The sequence below is a fragment of the Taeniopygia guttata genome, chromosome 3 (genome assembly GCF_048771995.1).
Source record: "Taeniopygia guttata chromosome 3, bTaeGut7.mat, whole genome shotgun sequence".
NCBI lineage: Eukaryota > Metazoa > Chordata > Aves > Passeriformes > Estrildidae > Taeniopygia > Taeniopygia guttata.
The window spans coordinates 17,133,230-17,154,179 of record NC_133027.1 but is presented as its reverse complement, the minus strand read 5'-3'; the positions used below and the strand labels follow the sequence as shown (position 1 = coordinate 17,154,179).

The window sequence follows — 20,950 nt, the reverse complement described above, 5'->3', positions numbered from 1 at the left end:
AACAAACCATGCAAGTACTGCTTTCAGTTTCTGGAATACAGCTCAGGCTGGGGGATGGACTCAGTGATTTCCAAGGCCTGCTTCAAATCTGTTTTCATGATCCCAAGCACCTGCCACTGAATGGTTTTCACCTAGGATGTAAAGACCTTTGTGCTGAGAACATGTACTCACAGATTTGGTAGCTGAACAGGCATTTGAGCACACCCCCATCCCTCAGGCACTTAATGTCACCATCTGAACGGGTGATAATCCGCAGGACACATGGCAGTACCAGCTTCAGCCTGGGAGGAAGCAGGCAGCCCTCACAGTGCAGGTCTGCACCAGCGATAGTCCAGGTCTGGCCTCTGCAGCATCTGAGCGCAGAAAGGAGCAGTCAGAAACTCTGGCTCCTGCCTGGCTGCATGCCAGACTAAACCCAGGCTTTGACAACCAGGGAATAGAGATCCTTAGAAAAGGATTACATAGAAACAGTTCTTGGTTAACTGATTTTTTTATTATAAAAAGCTTTTATTTTGTTGGGAATTAAATTAACTCCTCACACTTGTACTTTGCACTGAATCAAAAAACAGAAAACCCGAACAAAAACCAAACAACCCCAAAACAAAGTTCAAAACCAGCATATAAAACATAATAGCTAGTCAGATAGGAATACCATAAGGCACACATTCAAGTAACTAGTGTAACAAGTATCCTTGGATGTGGAGGAGAGAGAGCACTCACACAACTTTGCAGCACAGGTTCAGTCCTTTTCCCTCACATTAAAAAACATGGGCTCACCACAGCCTCACATTCCCATGTCTGAGTCCAGGCTTGTAAGAGTTAAATGGTCCTGCCCTTGGCCATGTTCTGCCAGTTTTATCAACAGATCATTGTGGGAGAAAACAGCTGCAGAATGAAGGTGCTGCTGTACTAGCAGGACAGTTGCTCTGTGACTCCACTGTGTCAGTCCATCTGCTGCTAAGCTAAAACAATGTTCATGTGTCAGTCCCAGCTCACCTGAGAGATCTCCAGGTGTACAGAAGACACCATCCAATTATCAGCTTGTGAGTATCTGTATTCACAAAATCTCCTCCTTGTACTTACCCTGCAAGTTTTAACAAAGGTTTATTTCTTTACTAAATTCACAATTGTTTTTAAATGCCTCCCCTGCGATGGAGTGAGTTTTTCCCATCATTCATGCAGTAGGAGCTTTTAAAGGCCACAGAGACCACAGAAAACAGCTCAGTAATTTGAAAATTTCAGCAATAGTGTTGCCTATTTTAAAATAACATTTGGAGAAACATTTCTGCACCAAAACTGCTGTAAAACAGCAGTTTAAAGTGTCATCTGTGTAAATGATTTCTTTATGTTTCTATCTCCAACCAGACACCTACAACACACAAAGCTCAGTGCAGAGTGGGAAACTCCCAACAAAAGCCACCAAGACAAGGCAGCTGCTAAAGGAGCATTTCTCATGCACTATGTACAGTGTAACAACCTCTGTGATCCTTTTATTTATACAGAAGCTGGGCGTTTTAAGGTTCTTTATTCTGATTATGCATTTTACTGAATGCTGCGAGACTGTATTTTTATGTTTCATTACTCTCTGTTCTCAAGGCATTTGCTTAGGCTTTTGGTTACATGTACCTTAATTATCTTTTGGTTTTAAAAGCCCCTTAATTTTGTCTATCAGTGCTGTAGACTACAAAATATTAAATTATAAAAAAAGGCTGATATACACAATCCAATATCCATCAGGATATTTGGTTTTGCACCACAGGTCGAAGGAAATGTTAAAGGTCAAAAAAGTAGAAAAACAAATCCAAAAAGCTTCAAAAACAAGCCAGTTCTAGTTTGGATTTTCCTTTTTAAAAGATATAATGCTCTAATAAATGTAGTTTAAGGAAGGTCATACACATGACCAGCATCTGCAGTAGGTCGCTTCCTTATTCTCCCACTCCCTCACAAAAATATATATACATATATTTATATTTATAGAAATGAAATGGTTTCAGATCCTTATTTTGCAGACACGAGTCATACATTTAGAAGGCAGCAGGACACTAGCACTCTGTTTCTTTGCTGTCCACCCGGTTCTGGCGCTGTAGTTTGAAGGATGAAGCTTTCTCACTCCTAATGACAGGATGGTCTGTCAAGTCCTCGAAAGATTTGGCGGCAGAGCTGCTGTTTGGGAAAGGGTCCTTCTCAAAGGCGTCCTCGTCGATGTGCGAGTCGGTGCTGGGGTCCTCCTGGATGGTGTCCATCCTTTGGTGGTCCTGCTTGGGCGGCGCGGGCGCGGGCGTCAGGGGCTGCAGCGGCTGGTGCCGGCTCGTGGCCTGCGCCGCAGGGAACGGCTTGATGATGCGAACAGAGGCGGAGTCCAGGCTGCTCAGCATCTCCACGTTCTGCAAGACACAAGAGGCCACATCACTGGCAAAAGCAACCAGCACCTAGCCCAGGGTTCAGTTTTTGCAGCATTTTTCAAAGGGAGGAGGCACGTTCTGAGGAGCAGCTGCGCTTCTGTTAGAGCAGCTTAAAGGCTGCCATGTCCTCCGTGCCACCCCTAAAGGCAGAAAGGCTGTTCTGTCTCTGCTGCTTCCTCCTGTATAAAGCACCACAGGTGACAGCCTCGCTGGGAAGAGCTGCTGAGTCCGCCCTTCCTTCCTGAGGCCCAAACTGCTTTGGCAAACCTAGGACTAGAAATGCAGGGTCAAGCCACATGGCACAGAGCTCAGTGTAGGGAAACAATCCAAGGTACAGCTCATTCCAGTCCTCCAACTTGGAGAGCTCATGGTTTCATGTACAAGAACTTCACTGAACACAGGGTCAAACACTTGGGATCAGTGTCATTGTAACTCAACCCAGATTAAGTTCAAGTCCATTGATGTCTGCTACTATTTCAGCATGGTTTGAAAAATATCCAGAGATCTTTAATCATAAAAATTCCCCAAGGACTTCAGCAAATGGTAATACTGGGAAGAGAGAGATGTTTACCTGCTACCATTTCCCAATTCTCCAACCTCAGCAGATTCAAAAGACACAAAATTTGTTTGTTAAACTGTTGCCGGTGCAAGGAGATCACTGGCTATACCTATGCTCTCTCTCCTGCCTCTGGGATTTTCTCAACTGAATGCAGGTAAGAAGCACTAAGATAACTTTTCTCATGTCACAGCTATGGGGCACTCAAACTAAGATCACCCTCAGTTCTGTCACAGTAGATGACAGAGGCACTCTGCCTCAGCAGTCTCCAACTTCAGTATGCTTCTTGCAATGGTTGTACAAGGAAAAGCTCTGCAAGGCTTTTTTTCCCCTCACCTAACATAACAACTTTTCCTTAATATTTAGTTCTTAATAGGAACTGGATTGTCAAAGCACAGGAAAGGATATCCAAAACTCTGTCACAAGGTGTCCTGTGCTGGACTGTAATTAAAATTTATCTTGGCACTTTTTTGCTCTTCCCCTCTTTCCAGCTCATTATCTGCAATGTGAGAATTGCCACTGATGTGACACTGGAGCAACTGGAAGGCTGTAGCACATCTGGCTGCTAGAAGGCACCTCCTGCAAACAGCCATTCTGCAGCAGACACTGCATTTTGCAGAGATTTTTGAGCCTCATGCTCCAGTGACTCCACTTGGCTGGTAAGAAGCAGCCTGTGGCTGGTGCTGCTGAGTGCACCGTGCCGAGGGGATGCCGGACATGGGTGAAGCTGTGCTCTGCAGGGCAGAGTTCCTGCCCCTCTCTACTGCACCAGATGGTTCTGCCAACAAGGCTCAGCTCTTACAGGAAGGGAGAATCAGACCCTGCCATGCTGCAGTGCTTGGTAAGAGTGAACAGAGGCTTGTTCAGAAACCAGCTTCCCCTCTCACGGATTCACCCGTCTGCAGCATGGGGCTCTGGGGCTCTCTTACTACACTTTTGGTAGATATTCTGCAGACACCTGAGGTTCTGGTTTTTCAATACACATGGGACAGCATTCTGCCAATTCAGACTTGGATAGCAACTTACACTGGGGCAAAACAGGGACTTTGTGTTCTCCTCATACTGCTTGTCCAATTTCTTGTCCTATTGAAAAACACACAACAAAATAAGAAAGTTAATTTCCCGAAGGCAAAGACTCCTTTTTCCTGCAGGGACTCAGCACTTTGTGGGGCTTCCCTACTTCCCATGCCTTCCCATTCATCCCAGGAGTGCCTGTAGGCACAGCACCCCTTTGCTCTAAGCCCACACTGCTGTCAGCAGCACACCACATATCCACACTCCCAGTGGCCATGAGCTCACTGACTCTCTTTACCCATCCACCCAAAATCAACTAAGATCACTTCCCACTCCAGGTCTTCTCTCAAAATGTGGGTGTCATTTCTTCACAGGGCTTTAGAAGACTTTGTTTTTAATGTTAAAAATAACAAAATTATACTTGGGTGGAACTCAGAAGGCAGAGAAAGAAAATCTGCCTGGGAAAGGATGGGAAAGGCTCCAGGGAATAGTCATGGGAGCACTGGGTCTGCCAGAGCCTGGCAGAGTTTAGCAAGAGTTTTGCCTACTGAAGGAGCAGTAAGCCTTACATATGCTGGATTTCCCCCCAGGGTTTGCTAAAAGCTTCCCATCATTTCTCCCACAGCCATCTGCCACTTCCCATATGAAGGGTGTTCTCCTAGCAAAATCCAACAGAGCAGTCATCTCAAAGACAGCTTACTCACCACACAGTGCACAAGGATGCTGAGAGGAATCCAAAACAGTAAGGAGAAGACAAGCACAGAGCCCACTATATTATCCGCTAGGAACTTCCCTGTGAAACCAGTTCAGATCTGTCAGTTACCCAAATACTGTTTCATGAACACACACATCTATCATCCCCCCTTCTGCAGCCACTGTTCAGGCAACTGAAGGCTCAGAATTGCTTAGAGAAGCACAGGCTGCCTATTTTGGAGCAGGCAAAGATAAAAATCACACAATTTTTAAAAATTCTATATAGTATGTTAACAATAACAGGTTTTTCTCTATTTTCTCTGAAGAGAAATGCTGAGGCTCTAATACTGAATATGAGTTGTTTTGGAACAGCCTATACTGAGCCAGCCAAGCTTATACAAGACACGCTGCGAGTCCATTACCAAATTCTGAACAGTCATGTGATCTCTACCTGCCTCCACAAACAAAATATTTGGATGTCAAAGATTCAAAAACTGCCTTTATCCAAGCAGGCTAAACAGCTTTATCAGTTACCTCATAAACAATATTTTGTCCCTGAAACTTGAAATGAAAAGCTGCAGCTCAGATAATTGCACTGTGCAGGCACAGCGGTGCCATGAGCACACACAGTTAGAGCTCATGACACAGCACCAGCTTAACCACCACGAGTTTTGCCTGGTGCCACTAACACGGAGTGAGACATCAGGAGTGACACCTGGGGTGAGGTGACACCTGCTTGGGTTGCACAGTTGGGATCAAGACCAAGGAGACCCACTCTGTCCCAGGGAGTGACTCTGCACAGACACAGCTTGAGGTGTGTGACCTCTGGTTTTCTTAAATGACAGAGAAAGGAAGTGTTCCCCTCCCTTTCTTGACATTTAAATCCCACTGAGAGGCCCACTTTATACCCTGCTGAATCTACCTGACCTCTAAAGAGACTGACTGTTATTTCCTTTTCTCTAATCGACCTAGTTCTTAGTATTCAGACAAGAACCTTGGAAGATGCCTAGAAAAAATGGAGTACAAAAATGCAAAACAATCTCCCATCCTTTCAGCTTTAAAAGGTGAGATCAGTAGTGTTAAACTTCAGGCAAAAATACACTTCGATATATCACAAGCACAGCTGTGCTACCCTTGCACACGGTGAATAAATCCAGGCAGCTAACTCCCCCCGAGGCTTTAGAGGTTCATGTCATGAACTCAAAAATCTCCAAAGGATATGATTATGTATCTTACCAAAAGTATTGATGCTGAGTTGGTCTATGAAATCCCAAAATCGTTCAATCACATCCTGTACTTGCTTCTCGCATTTGCCCTGCAAAAGCAACCAAATAATCTTATGCTACCCAAGAATTAAGTACTGCCTTCTTGGAGAGGGAGGTACAATGATAGTAATGAAATGAGAACTACAGACACAGCATGACTTCACTTACATTCTGAATACACAATTACACTCATGCCCAATAGCAGCAGTCCACTTCTACTGCCTTTATTTTTATCAAGCCAGTTTCAATTCAATTGTGGTCTGAATCAGGTAATTTTTTTGTTCGAAACGTGCAAAATCCAGTCCACCTTTGGCCCATGTTAGGGGACATAAAGCTGATGTTTCTGGAGAGATTTAAACATTGGAAGCCTCAGTTCCCATTATCCACAAAGAAGGCTGCAGCTCTCAGGAGTCCAAGGTTACAGACAAACTCACTCTCAGATTTGGCTGTGCTGGTTTATCGCAGTATAACTCTGATCTTCCAGTTCTGCCAGCAAGGACTGGGACATGCCCTCCCAAGTTCACTTCTGCTAACACCCAGTTTAGCTCCAGCCACTGGGGTCTGCAGGTGTCTGTGCAGCTGTACCATAGAAAAGGCCACTGAATGCCAGTAAGCCACCAGTCTCGCTGCCACAGGCTCACTGCCCCACTTCAGATATTGCTGGCTGGATTTTCATGGGATTGCTCTCTGACCTGAATTATTGGAATAAAAACTAATTGGGTCAACAGGAACAACTGAAAAGGCAAGCGCTGCAAACCTAACCGAGCTTATGGCAGCGCTGTCTCCTCCTTTGTGCACGGTGCCAGGCTGCTGAGCCGTGCAGGGTCCCTGGCTGAGCTGTGGGGAGCAGCAGAGGAATTAATGAGCAGCAGCAGAAGAGGGGGTAATGAGCAGCTCCAGAAGGTAACAGCTTCCCCTTGCATGGGTCTCTGCACAACTCCAACACCCACAGCCTCCAACGCTCTCTAATATTTACCCCATTAAGAGTTAAAACTCATTACCCTGCTCAAGCTTTGGCTTCTCTTCCCCAGCACGGTCCTCCTCCCTGAGGACTCAGACCCTGAGCAGAGCAGAGCAGAGCTGGGCACACTTACATTTGTGTCACAGAACCCCACAGTGCAAGGCTTGCCCTTGCGCAGGAACAGGAACTGGTCGTTGGCATCCACGTATGGCGTGCACCTGTCCTGCTCGTCCCGGCAGCACACCTTGCAGGAATTATCAGTTTCTGAAACAAAGCAGCAAACTCATTCCTTGGAAGCACAAAGCAAACCACAACCCCCTGTGTCTCCTGGCTGAGCATAGTCCTGACCAGCTTCCCCACAGGCAAAGCAGGACCAAGCTGCCCAATTTTGGGCACTATGACAATCAAGCCTAAAACTCAATCATGTGCCCTGTGGAACATATTAAGGGGTACAGTGGGACCAAGTTCTCCAAGCTGCACGAATCAACAGACCAATGAAGAGGTTCCAAGCACATCCAAAAAGACAAATTAAAATATTTCTTGGGCTCTGAGTCCTCTAGGCACCTGTCTCCTCAGCTATCCAGCTGTCTCCTCCATCTCAAACAGTGGGGCTCATAGCAGTTCCTTCTGTTGCCCCTGTGAAGTTTTCATCCTACTCCCAGCTGCTTTCCCACATTTAGGGGATAATATGGACAGCAAAGGAGCAGGAAAATCACTGGCAGAAGTATTTGCCAGGGAGGTTAGAAGGGGAATTAAGCTGGGGATTCTATATTCTCAAGGCACTTTCATCTCTTTGAAATCTTTATTTAATCCCTTGCTGCAGGCCACTGCTCCTCTGCCAGATGCTAGATCCAGAGGTTGGTTGGAATCTCCTTACAATCCCTTCTTATCCATCTGTGGCAGAGCTGGAAAGTAGGAGAGTGTCCTCTCCTTTAGCTGGAGTGTCAGAGCCTAAGTCTCATCTTAATTCAACCCAAACCATCGGAAGACAGGAGGACATTCACATTCCCTTTTTAAACAGAGAACAGCTGACAAAACCCAACAGTTCAAACTTTTCCAGAAACCATAAACTCAGCCCTCCAAGAGGCCAGCCCACAGTGAAGACAGCACTCTCCAAGGAGCAGAGATGAAATACAAATTTCAGTCCCAGTCCCGTTTCAGTTCAGTCCGTGTCACCCACCATTGCAAGCACAGGACCGCAGGTTCTTCTCCCTCTCACAGAAAGGAACACACTCCCCATCCTTGCACTTCCCCATGTCCACGCACACGGTGTCATCCGGAGCGTTCCCCGGAGGGGGACACTCACTGCTGTTCCCTGCAGATGGAAGTCAGCAGAGTGGGAGGACTGGGTTAGAGCAAAGGGCAGAGAACCTAAGTGTGCAGAAGAAAGAAGGAAAATAATGGAAATACAGACTTATCCCAGGAAAACCCCAATAGCTTTTTCTTGGCTTTCAACTGCAGGCTGCCTGCCAGCTGCTCTGAGAGGCAGCAGAAGCTCTGGAGGCTTTCAACAGCTCGGGCATTGTGCACTGGCAGCCAAACAGTAGGTGCAGACCCTGGAGCCCCCCCTGGCAAAGCACACACTGACTTGACTCCCTGGCTCCAACAAAGACTATGAGGAGGAAGTAAACAAGTGGGGAAATGAAGCAGTGCTGCAGTAATTCCACATTTTCTATGCAAAATTCATTCTTGTTCCCTCCCAGGGACACACTCTGTTTTGCTTTTTTTTCTTTCTTTTAAGGGACAGAAACAAAAAAAATTTAAAAATCAACCTTTTTTATGTAGTTCTGGGCAATAAATCACAAAGTGACTCTGAACTACAATGAAACTCATTATAGGAGCATATTGTGATGCTTAACTGGTCTCTAAAATTACATGCACCGGATGACTAAAGGGCACTAGTCTGAAAGTGGGCTGAACAGGACACTGAGCCTGAAGCACTTGGCTAGCTGACATGCAGGGGACAAAGCCACATCCTACCAGTGCAAAAAGACTCTCCTTTACAAGTGGCATTTATGGCTTCCTGGCATTTCTTCTGTGCACTTTCAAACTGGCAGCCTTTACAGCAAGGACTGTTTCGGTCACTGAGGAAAGATCAAAATGAAATAAATAAATATTAACCAATTTTTAAAAAATAAGTACACCTGTGACAAAGCCAGAGAAAAAAGATGTTTAGGAAATAAAAAGCTACTTCTTGGAGACTGACTCATTGATTCAACCTTTGTCCTCTCTGCCCCCTCCCACAACCACCTTTCTACATACATACTCACTCTTCATGTATTGAAGGTCAAATCACATAGAAAGTACAATATATTGAGAGACAACAGAGGGACCCTTGTATTTATTCAAGGCACTTGGATCATCCTTGTAACCTGCTCTGCAACTTAGGACAAGATCTTTCACCCTTTCCTTCCCCAAACACTTCTCCCCCTTCTGTTTGTCCTGAAGGTTTCCTACTTTGTATTCTGCATTGTCCTTACTTTCATTTTCTCACCTAATACAAGAAAGCCCTTAGTAAAAAAAAAAAATTATTAAAACACATGGATGTTCTTGCTAAACAACAGGAATTGCACAAGCTCTCTGATGTTACATGGTGTAGAGCTGAACTATTGAAAAAAAAGATTGGACACTGCATTGCAACAAGGCCATGAACACCCCAAAAAGCAACAACAGAAAGAGGAGTCATTTAGTGCAGTCACTGTGCTGTCTGCTCAAACATATTTTGCAGCAGTCTGGAATTACCAGTATGTACCAATGTAAAAAGCCACTTCCAATAAAAACAAAACTTGCATTTGCACAGAAAGTGTGCACAGGATATTTTTAAATGCTTTTTGATCACCTAAGTTTGCTTAATAATAATGGTAGTAATAACAATGACAACACAATAATAATTTGCAAGCCTGTGGCTCTTGACACTTCTCAGGAAAATAGAATGCTATAAAAATTAATGCATACACACAGAAGCCTTTCATGAAATCTTTCACTGTTGTGAGCTCACACATTCAGCCTTAAAGCCAGGAAAGAGGCCTGTGATACTGCAGGTGGCTTTAGGAGTTTTCAGCCCAACCCAACGTTCTCTCCTGTGTAAAAAGAAGCTGCAGCTCATTTCCCCTTACCTGCACTTGGCACCATCTTTCAGTTTACAGTCTGCAGAGCAGCAGGGATCAGCCAGCTGGTACAAGAGGCCAGGATCACATTCCTCGCCTTCATCCACTCTGGAGTTCCCACATACTTTGTTGTTGCGCTCTTTGAAGCACTCCTGGGCCTTGACCTCTATGGTCCTATGGATGGATTTTTTGCTGCAGCTTGAGAACATCTACAGAGTCACAGGAGGAAAAAGCAGCACTGAGTGTACCCTTTTGTCAACATCTGGCATCTTAAGACAGCCACAGCCTCCCTATGTCTCTGAGTTCTGGCATCCCAGAAAGCAGTTACTCCCTTTGTACTGTCAGCTTGATACCTCGGAAAAATTTTAAGATGGGAAAGTAACAGCTGGGTCAGTAACAGACACTGCTGCACACTGCAGGGACTCCCCCACGCAGCCTGGCTCAGAGACAACTCCAGCTCTCCACGCTTCAGCGGCCCCAGGACAGGATGTGAAGCTGCAGCAAGAGGCACAGATAGCACTGCCTCTGGGCAGAGGGGCTGGGCACAGCCACAGGTCAGAGCACACTGCAGGCCAACCATCCCCTGCTCATCTGGGTTTCTCATCTGTAGAACAGGCACAAGGCCAATTCCACACTGCCAGGGCCAGCTTCCACCACGGCTGTGGCACCTGGCAGCCCCTCTCCAACAGCAGCTATGGACCACCCCAATGCTGTGTGGTACTGAAGGTCTTGGATTTGACTCTTGCTGGGACTTGCTTGTAGCAACATATGGCCACGGGTAATTACAAACAATTAATTAAAACGCACATTGACATGCTATAAATTCCAGTGAAACCCAGACTCCAAAGATGAGCTTATCTTGCAGAGAACCCAACTGCATGCAAATGTTTTCTTATGGCTAACCCATTACATTCTGGTGGTTTCAAACTACAGGAATCATTAACTAAATAGATTTGCCATGCAAAGGGTCACTGATCACAGCAGAAACTTTTGTGTTGATGCAAAACTAAACCACCATACCTTGTTGTTTTCATGATCCCCACTGACAGCAATAGGATACATTACATATTTCCCACCCTGGTCTTCAGTGGGGGCACACTCTGGCAGACTGTCAGGATCATGCTCTGCTCCAAAGTTATGTCCAAGTTCATGTGTTGTAACCAGGTCAGCCTCCTTTTTTGAACATGAAAAAAACAATGTTGGAAAAAATTAGTCTGACCAGTAAAGGACAGAAGATCCCAGCTACTTCTAGGCCACTAGCAATACTAAAATACAGCAAGACAATAGGGAATTTCCCATAAACATTTTTCTGGTTTTCTGGAGAAATGAAGGTAAATAAAATTGTGGTCCTTTTCAAAGTTAAGTTCAAGGACTAGATTTGAACATTAAATCACTGTTAAAAGCAAAATGCTGTCCTGGAATACCAATTCAAACTTGTTTGCAAGGCAATGCAGATGCTTAAATATGAAATTTACTTCTGTGTAGCTGGAAGGCATAAAAAGTTAAAACAAAACCCAATCCAAACAAACACCAGCTACTACAATTAGTCAATCTCTTGTTTAACATATCTTGCCATTAGAGTTGTTTCTTCTAAATGGACAATGACATTTGGAGTGCTGAATAAACTCCACTACTGCATGATTTCTAGGAAAGACAATTGTGGCCCAACAGGGATGGATTTCCAACATCATTTATGCAAGGCACGCCTGCCTGTGCTGAGGATCCCAAACTGGCTCTGCTCGCTGTGCACCTCCCACAGCGCCTTCCCCAGCAGATGGTGTCACGCTCACAAGGTGACAACTCGCACAGAAATAAAGATAACCACAAGGAGACTGGGCAGTCCTGGAGAGGAACTGTTGCTGCAGCTGCTGTGTGGGCACGGAAAGGACCAAGGACTGCCATGAGCTGCCCTGTCCGTGTCTAAGCATGGCTAATGTGGGAGCCAGAGACAGGAGAGCTGCCCAGGCATCCCTCCCAGGCTTCACTGTGTTTCATTTGGAGAAGAGTTTTAAGGAGGTTGTTTTGGTTTTGTTCTTTTAAAACCAAAGTGGAAACCATGCAGCACTTTCCCTGTGAAACCAATGTGAACCATCATCCCAAGCCCTAAGCTTGCCACTGGGAAGACAGAAAACTAAACCTCCTTTGTAATCTAAGGCACAACTCCAGTCTGGAGATGGAACAAATGCAAATAGCATGGCAACAGCTATTGCTAGAGCTCTCTGTCAACATCCCTCTAACACAAAGCTTTACTGTCTTTTTCCCCCTATCTTCTTGACAGCTTCTGTGCCAAGTTTTAGCCCACACATCAATTATAAATTCCTATTATAATCACGCTACAGAAAAGCACAGCTGAGAAGTCAGCAAAAGCAAAATATGCCCAACTTCAAAGATTTAAAAGAGGCAGACACAGACACTGCTCTGGTGTCTTTACAAGTGATACAAAGCTCATACTTAGGCCTTTGTGCATTTACTATCTCATAAAGTATGGAAAAAATACAGCAAGCATCAGCTTACATTAAGCTTAGTATTAGCACTAATAAGCCCTGTCTACTATACTGTTCTCTGCTCTAATTACTCAGGACACACAAAAATCAGGTGGACGAATTTAATAAAAAGGCTCAAACTAAGCCTCCTACTTTGTCTGCCTTGTTCTGTTTGAGGGTTTGTTTTGTTAAGAATTTTGTTATTTGGGGATTTTTTGTTAAAACAAAACACATTTAAATTCATCTTTAGACAAAAACCTGTTTATATCTAGGAAACTACAGTTCCTATGAGACACTAGCTGTTTCTGTTCCTGTTTCACAGTGAGTTCAATTTTCAGTTCCATTCAGTCCTGTCTCCCCTTGTCAGCTACAACAAAAAAGATTATTTTTGTTTCATGATTCTTTGTCCCTAGAGATCTCACTCAAATGGAAAGCCAGCAGCTCTTTTCTGACAGAGCACAGGAGCTTGTCACAATCCCATGGTACACATCACCAGCACACACATATGAGGAGGATAGTCTTCTACCTTTGTGAGGATGGTCTTCCCATAGTTCTTGGTGCTGGTCAAGCCACTGTTCAGATAGATATCCTTCTTTGCAATTTGACTGTAATAAGCTGAAAGAGTGAGAAATAAATTAAAATTGAGAACCATTTTTCTTGCGCTTCAGGGTACTTTTGGGAAGAGAGGAGTACTTGTCCAGGGAAATTAACAGCTTTACAGCTTTATTGTTCTCACAGGCTCGCTAGTGAGACCCTGCCTCTTGCCAGTTTTTGGAGCTGGGAATCTTTCAAGCACAGCTCCAACAGCTCATGTACTGCAGTAAAGCACCAGCAAAAATTTCCAAGACAAGAGCATCTGCCATTCCAGAAGCACTGCAGGATGTGCCCACACAAAGCAGCCCTTAGAACAGAGTTTTTTCTATACAGTCTGTTCACACCAGATAGCTCAGTGACTTTGTTTAGTGACTTTGATCCCGCTTTTTCCAGCTCCAGACAAAAAAAATAGCCATCCCTTCTATGTAAAAATCCAGCTCCCACAGTCTGTGCAAATACCCATGAAAGTTGGAGGAAAGAATTAAACATGAATAACAAAAACTAGCTTCCAACCCACAACTGGGAGAGAAGACAAAGAAGCCTTGCCTTTAGGACAAATGCCACCATGGCTGTTAGGTCTGGGAGAGCCAACGTAAGCCAGTCCAAGCGTTCCCATGTCAAAGTCTTGATAGGTGAAGAGATGAGCAAGGCACACGTGAGCTGCTTTCTCTGCAATATCAAAGCTAAATTGCTTAAAAAAAAAAAAAAGTCAAATCCCTGTTAGCTGACAGTATTTGTTAGAAGTCTATAGATAACATTTATTTAACGTGCCAGACAAGTACCTCCTAGATCTGGTTAAGTCAGAAAACAGCAGCTATTTAACTGACCTGCAGAGCTGCAGGAAACGAAACTAATGCCCAAGCACACTGTACACATTCATTTACATAACTTGTCTATTCATTTTCCCTTTTCACAGGGAGGAAAAGCCAAGTACAATAACTTGATGAAGGTCACAAGGCAGCCAGTCTCAGGGCCAGACAAATCAGGACTGCCTGACTCAGACCACATTAATAAGACTAATTAATGTCTGCTCTGTAATTATGCAAGGGAGCCCTTTACCAAGGGCTACAGGGCACAGCAGCTGGTTTGACTTTATGTGACATCTACACATCATGCAGAGGGAGCAGAGGACTTTCACCCATTACTACAGAGCAGCCATATGAATGAGCAATTGTCTTAAGGGGCATGATTTTTCAAGGGTTACAACCTACCTCTAGCAGCATTTTCACATCCCAGGCATCTTTCTTATCATCTGGGTAACTTCTTGCCATATTATAATGTCTTTCTCCAGGTTTTACAGGATTTGGCTCGTTGTGGATGATAATCTACAAGTCAAAAAGGGCAACAACAATGAACAGGAATTTTTGTCAATTTTATAGCTACAGAAGTTGTTTCAATGTAATTTTAAATATCTCAATAGATATCCAAGGAGAAAAATTCAGTCTCAGAATGATTCAAATATTAACTTTCCAGCCCCTGCTAGTTAAATACACCACCTAAATCATAACTACATTGTAAGTAACCCTTTTACAGGATAACATCAGAAGTTTTCATATAAAATTCTGCTCCAAGATTCCTTTTACTTTTAGAAAAACCCCAGAAAAATATAATCAGTATAAATAACGCCAAATAATTTCAGAGTTCTAGCTAACCAGTATGTATGTTAAAGGACTGCCCCTTTCCCAGTAATCCAGAATTAGTTAATCATGTTTTCTATCTCCTCCCTGCCCAAGTAACGCTCCTCCTTTATGCCTGCAGATCTTTTCCCAGGAAAGGGGCACCTGGCTTGTACCATTAGTCTCCATGTTCCCCAACATAGCTCTTGCAGTATGCTGAGCTGATGGAGTTCTCCTGTTTTTAATGCTGTTTTGCAGATTTCTGTGCACTAAATTCAAGACACCATCATAGAAACTGAAGTCACGACACTCCCTGTGTCCATATATAAGACTCTACACTAGCATTATGTCTAACGGAGTCATTAAAGCTCTTCAGGCAAGATTGTTTTCACCTGGGTTTCAGGCCTACTCAGGCTTTGTAAGCCAAGCACTAGCGACAGATATTTGAAATAAATGCACGAGCATGTCTGAATGAAACAAAATTTGCACATGTTCAGGTGAAAAATGCACTTTTGAATCAGGAATAAATATGGAAAGACTCTCCCTGAAAATTCGCATCTCAAACACTGCAAGGAACTGAAAACGGGCATCATGTCAGATCATTAACACTGGCAAGATGGTATTTCAGAGTGCTCCTTGCTGAAGTTAATAATGTAGGATTTTATTATTTTAGGTCTAACCCAGACAAAATAGTCAGAAACACTGCTGTTTAAACCATGTTCCTTTAACCTGGAAGCCCTCTGCAGAGTGCAGTGAATACCTGCTCTATCTGTATGCCGTACCCATTGAAGGTTCCATCGTCCCAGGAAGTGTTTCGGTAGATGTCATCTACTCTGTCTATCAGTTCAATCTGTGTGGAAGAGAAAACAAGTCACCCAAGTGAGCTTTCATGGAGCAAAAGACATTCAGAGAAACTGCTACACACTTACCTAGAAACAGTCACTTGAATTCAAACTGAACCTTGTGTAAGGTAACAAAACAAACTCCCTGTATCCAAGTACTGTTGGTTTTGGATCAGTATTATCCACTATACTTGAAAATTTTCCATCATAAAAAACTAGCACAAACTTTTCCACTTATCACTTTTATTTGTGTAGTGGAATAGCAATAATATTAAGAACAAGACATTTTGTAAAACCCTTTTTCAAACACTAATTTTCCAGATTTCTTTCAGGGGAGGGGCAGAGGAGGGAGCTGGTTTTACTGCTTTGTTTCAGCATGGTGCTTAATTAGTTTAACTGACCCCCCAGGCTTGCTTCCCTCACCCAGCCAAAAACCTATTATTTCCTCATTATGGTTCAGGCACAAGGTTCCAGAAAGTCTCCTGTCAGTGCTCACAATCAATACTTCTCTTTTCAAGCTGTTCTCTTAAAAAACCACCTTCTACTCAATATAAACCACCAAACTTGCTGAGAAGTAACATTCAGAACCACTCAATAATAGTTTATGCTTTAGTTTTCCAATCACTGTGTTATTAACATTACCCATCTACCCAGGAAACACAACAGGGGTCAGCCTCAGCACTTATCAGATGCTGAGATAAGAGCACCTCTGCAAACACACCAAACGAGGCCCCCTCACCTGGAGAATGTAAAAGCATTTCTGGGGACAGAAAGGTCAAAAAGCCAGCAAAAGTGCAACAGAGTAATTAGCATTTCAAAGAGTAAAGCTCAGAAAGAGATTTTAGACAAACAACAGACCTCCAAACCTGTTTTCATTTGTTTAATCTGCAGTCCCCAAAACCCCATAATCCCCCTTTCTGCTGAAAGGCTGTGGGTAGGCCTTGTTCTAGTTCACAGAAACCTGTCAGATAGACAACCCCAGTGTTTCAGCTGGGTCAGTCAGTAATTGGTACAACAATAGAGCCCTGCTTCCCTGAGGATGGCTGAACACCTGCCTGCTGATGAGAAGCAGTGAATTAATCCCCTTGTTTTGCTTTGCTGCTGGGAACAGCTTTTGCTATTAAACTGTTTCTATCTCAACCTAAAAGTTGTCTCACCTTTACCCTTCTGATTGTCTCCCCATTCCATCTGGGAGGAGAGAGCAAGTGGCTGCCTGAGGTTGAGCTGCCTGCTGGGGTTAATCCACACCACCAGTGTACAACCAAACAAGTTGTTCACTGGGCCTGCTTCTAATTTATTGTTCTGGACAGAAAATCCTGAAAGAATTTGGAAAAGAAGATCTATATGAGTTGCTTTAACTTCTCATTAAACATGCTAGAACTTTAAAGATGGCTAGATCATTTGCAGTGATTTCAAAATCCAGGAGACTCTAGAGCTCTGACTGAGGAAAGAGAAGCTCCTGGGGAGAAAACGGCATAGCCAACAGAAGTATATGACAGGAAGGAATTTACTTTTGAGTGAAATTTGAAGACTACTGAACTACATTAGCTTCATTATAGAATATTTTTAAAGCATGATTTAGCACTCTCCCAGGTAAAAGCTGTGTGTACAAAAGTAGAATAAGTTGTATGTTGTTTTAACTACTGCAGCAGTGTGTTTTCCTGCATCTATGCCAGCAAACTTGAACAGGGTACATTTACTTACCAAGTAGTTTATAGTGGTGCTCTCTTCCCCACGGCCCATGTACTTGAAGAAACGATGGTCTGCCACTACTAACATCTTGCACGTGTTTTTGGAGTTCTCTGGAATGGATCTTTTCTTCCGATGGGTGCTTCCTAAAGTAAGGATTTCAAACAAACACTTAATACTCTACCTCTGCTAAATCTACTGGCCTTAAATAAGACTTGAATGTGAGTGTGGGTGGGCTCCTGGGAGAACAATGGGGATGTATCATTTTAGTTTTGGGCTTTTTTTTAATAGCTATTTTTAAATTTTGTCTTCCTAACAGTCCTCAAACTTACAGTAAGGAAAAGAATGCATAGCACTGAATTATTTATCAGATTTACCTACAGAGCTTTTATGGTCATCACCACAGCCATAACACCTCTCCTCCTCCTGTTCGTAGTCATTACCCCAACTTTTGCTGACACAACAAAGAACAGAGGAAAGAGGGACCAAAAACTCTCAAAACCCCATCATAGCTCAAGCTGGACTCCTTGAGTGACCACAGAGGCCAAAGAGGTCCTGCTGCACAGTGCACAGAAGTACAAAGTTGTTTAAAGAGGCATAAGGACTACTGCTTCCCCCTCCATGCCCACAGTGAATTGAAAGAGCTAATCTGTTTCACAGATGCTGCTCTCTCAAGGTATGGACACTCACCTTCATTTTGTTTCCTGTCTTCCAGTCCTTTTGGCAACAGTTCATTTTCACTCAGCTTTAAATAACCACATACTTTGGGGGACTGCAACCTTGAGAAATCTTTGATATCTTCAGATCTGTAGACCAGCAGTCTTTCATCTTCCACATCATCTACAAATCTCCACAGTGGCTGACAGCACAAGAAGTTAGGAACACAGTGAACCCAAAGTCTAGATAAGTAAAACACTTTATGTACGCACCATTGTATCTCCATAGCTTTCTGTCTACACACACAAGTGCACTTCACCCACAGCAACAAATCACTGACAAAATGACATCCCCAAGAAAGCCAACAGAAGTCAACTCTCTTGTGTTACATGGGAATCCAAAAGTCTGAGAGCATCTTAACAAAGTAGTGGCAGCTACCTAATAAGGCCACAGGAGAGAATTTTTCTTCTCCTCAGAGTCTGAACAAGCTGAAGAGGCTTCTCAGGTTCCTCTGCTCCCCTCTGCAAGAGCATGGAGCCAGAAGGATATCTTTAACTGCTAACAAAGGCACTGACCAGAAGCACAGGAGGAGGCAGGTAACAGAGAGCCTTTAAGCACACAGCAGAATGTGGGCTCTTCGATGTTCAATAGATACCCAAGTCACAAGCATGAAAATGTCTCCAAAACCAAAGAAGACCATGAAATCTCAAGGAAAGACACCAATTCCCATAGCAGATGCACACAAATAATATTTTACTTTACTGACAGGTCCTATTTTTATCTGAATGTCAAAGCTAAAGCAACGCCACCAAATATGACACAGACAGGGTCAGTTCTTTGGCCAAAGCCAAGCAGCACAGACTGCCTACATGTACAACATAGTGCACCTGGCTCTGGGTCTCCTCTGGCCCTTAAGCAGGGCTCTTCCCACTTTAGCCAGCCATCATTCAGAACACTGTGCTTTCATTTCACAGCAAAACGTCCTGGAACATGAAGGTTGTGCTATGTCAGCAGCCACATGTCTGCAGCAGAAAACTGAAGGTTTCACACACTAAGGCAAGGTGTGAGGGCAACAGTGATTTACACAACGGCCCACAGCCCTTCCCAACTATACACAACTACCTTGAAAACAAAAGCAGGAAATGGCAGAGCAGCTTTGTCCATGCTGCCTTTGGGGAACAGACTGTGCACAGGAATCATCTCATCCAGGGCTGTCAGTAGCCAAAGCTGACCTGGGGACAGCACCAGCGAGGCAGCAGGGCAAGCCAGAGGCTGCACACCATTGCCTGCCCCCAGCTGCACAGACACAGCCAGCCAGGAACAGGGGGCTGGCTGCACGGAGAAACGAGGGACACCTACGACTGCCCTGGAGCACAAACACAAACATGCTTTACATCACAAGCAAACAGATGCTGTGTGTTCTCAATATAAAACTCAAGTACAGTGATTTGAGCATTTCACATTTTTATACTTTAACATGACTATATTTCTCAGGTTTACCCATAATTCTGCGTATCTTTGGGTTTGGAGACAATTACAATATCCATATAACACTCAGCCATAATTACTGTTATTCAGCCATTCAAATACTGCTTGTGTCTGGGAATATACTGCACTGAACATCTCATTATTACAGTCTCTAATTATGTATTTGTTGAATTTTTCTTGAACCAAGAGTTCAAAATAACACAAGCAAGGAAAATGGTGAAAAACAAGGGAGTAGGGAAAAATAACCGATTTTCAGATAAAATATCAATTTTCAATGCAGCTCTAAAAATGGGAAAACTTCCAAGATGTAACAAAGCCAGTTTAAAAAGCTTCACTGATTTTGACTCTGTTTAGACTGCTACAGTTTGTTAAAGGCCATGATCACCACCAATTTCTGACATTATCCATTTATTTCTGAAACCCCTTCCTGTTTAAAATATACCTTCTCCCTGATGTACTTAAAACATGCAACTGTCAGAGAATGTCACTCACTAATAAAAGTCAACGCTTGCAAGCCAAATTGGTTTCTTATTTCTCTCTCTCCTCACCCCAAAACAAACACTACCATCAAATCTAGTTTGAGCTACAGAAGTGTCAACATAACTAACAAGGAAGAGGAACACCCAGAGGAAAAGAAGGTGATTGTCTGGATACAGTTTTCCACAGCAAAGCATACCTCGATATTGTATTCTTCTCCATCAGTATTGATTCGCACCGTAAAATCTTCATCCCCAATATGTGCCACAACCTTGGAATTATGCTCTCCTTTAACATAAATAAGGAAGCATTAAATTAATTCAGCTGTTTGCATGTGCTCCTGCACGAATACCGTTTGTTGGGGGTTTTTAATTGTTTCTAAACTTCATGACAAATTACCTTCCTCAGTCTCTGTACTGTTCAATTTAAAGAAAAAGACAAAACTAATCAGCACTTTCCCCAAGTCATAACTTCCTAATAGTCACAGTCAGTGAGACTCAGATTTAACAGAAAATTTTGCAGAAAGTGTTGAGATGCCTCTGGGGATTAGTAATGGGGGACACAGTATTTCTGCCAACAAAAGCAAGGTGCATCTAACTACTATCAGGCAGCAATTTCATGGCGTCAGCCTGCATTCCAGTGGAAAAGTCTCACCAAATCACAAAGGCAACAAAGAAATCAAAACAACTTAGCAGAAGCATTAGTACTGCATGGAAGTGGAGCACAGCATCTTTCTTTACAGAAAAGTAATCTACAAAGAACTATCTTTAAGTCTTTTAATTGAACAGTCTGGGTATAACTGCATCACCTCTACCATAGCGTTGTGTTCTGGGGCAGGGAACATTCAAGTCCTACATTCCAGCTGGAATTAAAGCTACCATCAGCATTAAAAAAAAAATAAATTTGCAAGCTGCTGCTTAAGTAAATTATACCTTTGTGTCCTTCCAAACTCAACACAAGAGTCCTGTCTTAGGAGCTTGATGCAAATACACCTCATCACCCACCAAACCTAAAAGAATCCCCAAACACACCACACAAACAAAACCAGAAAACCCAAGAGGATAAGAATTATATTTATTTCTTCATCCTAACCACATCTGATCAAA

The 20,950-nt window shown here is 43.5% G+C and overlaps 1 protein-coding gene across 1 annotated transcript in view; it reads right to left on the bottom strand.

Annotated features, from left to right (window-relative positions):
* Positions 1 to 471: 471 nt before the first annotated feature.
* ADAM17 (ADAM metallopeptidase domain 17) overlaps positions 472 to 20,950 on the bottom strand; it is a 34,769-nt gene continuing 14,290 nt past the window's right edge. Inside the window, exons 4-19 of the mRNA XM_002197838.7 lie at positions 20,044 to 20,132; positions 17,913 to 18,081; positions 17,238 to 17,368; positions 15,452 to 15,541; positions 14,287 to 14,400; positions 13,622 to 13,766; positions 13,008 to 13,096; positions 11,019 to 11,171; positions 10,008 to 10,207; positions 8,872 to 8,975; positions 8,072 to 8,206; positions 7,025 to 7,155; positions 5,902 to 5,980; positions 4,677 to 4,765; positions 3,985 to 4,041; positions 472 to 2,384 (exon numbers count right to left, since the gene is read on the bottom strand). Of these exons, the coding sequence (XP_002197874.3) occupies positions 2,043 to 2,384; positions 3,985 to 4,041; positions 4,677 to 4,765; positions 5,902 to 5,980; positions 7,025 to 7,155; positions 8,072 to 8,206; positions 8,872 to 8,975; positions 10,008 to 10,207; positions 11,019 to 11,171; positions 13,008 to 13,096; positions 13,622 to 13,766; positions 14,287 to 14,400; positions 15,452 to 15,541; positions 17,238 to 17,368; positions 17,913 to 18,081; positions 20,044 to 20,132 (2,117 nt within the window). The 3' untranslated portion in view covers positions 472 to 2,042. The remainder of the gene's footprint in view (positions 2,385 to 3,984; positions 4,042 to 4,676; positions 4,766 to 5,901; positions 5,981 to 7,024; positions 7,156 to 8,071; positions 8,207 to 8,871; positions 8,976 to 10,007; positions 10,208 to 11,018; positions 11,172 to 13,007; positions 13,097 to 13,621; positions 13,767 to 14,286; positions 14,401 to 15,451; positions 15,542 to 17,237; positions 17,369 to 17,912; positions 18,082 to 20,043; positions 20,133 to 20,950) is intronic.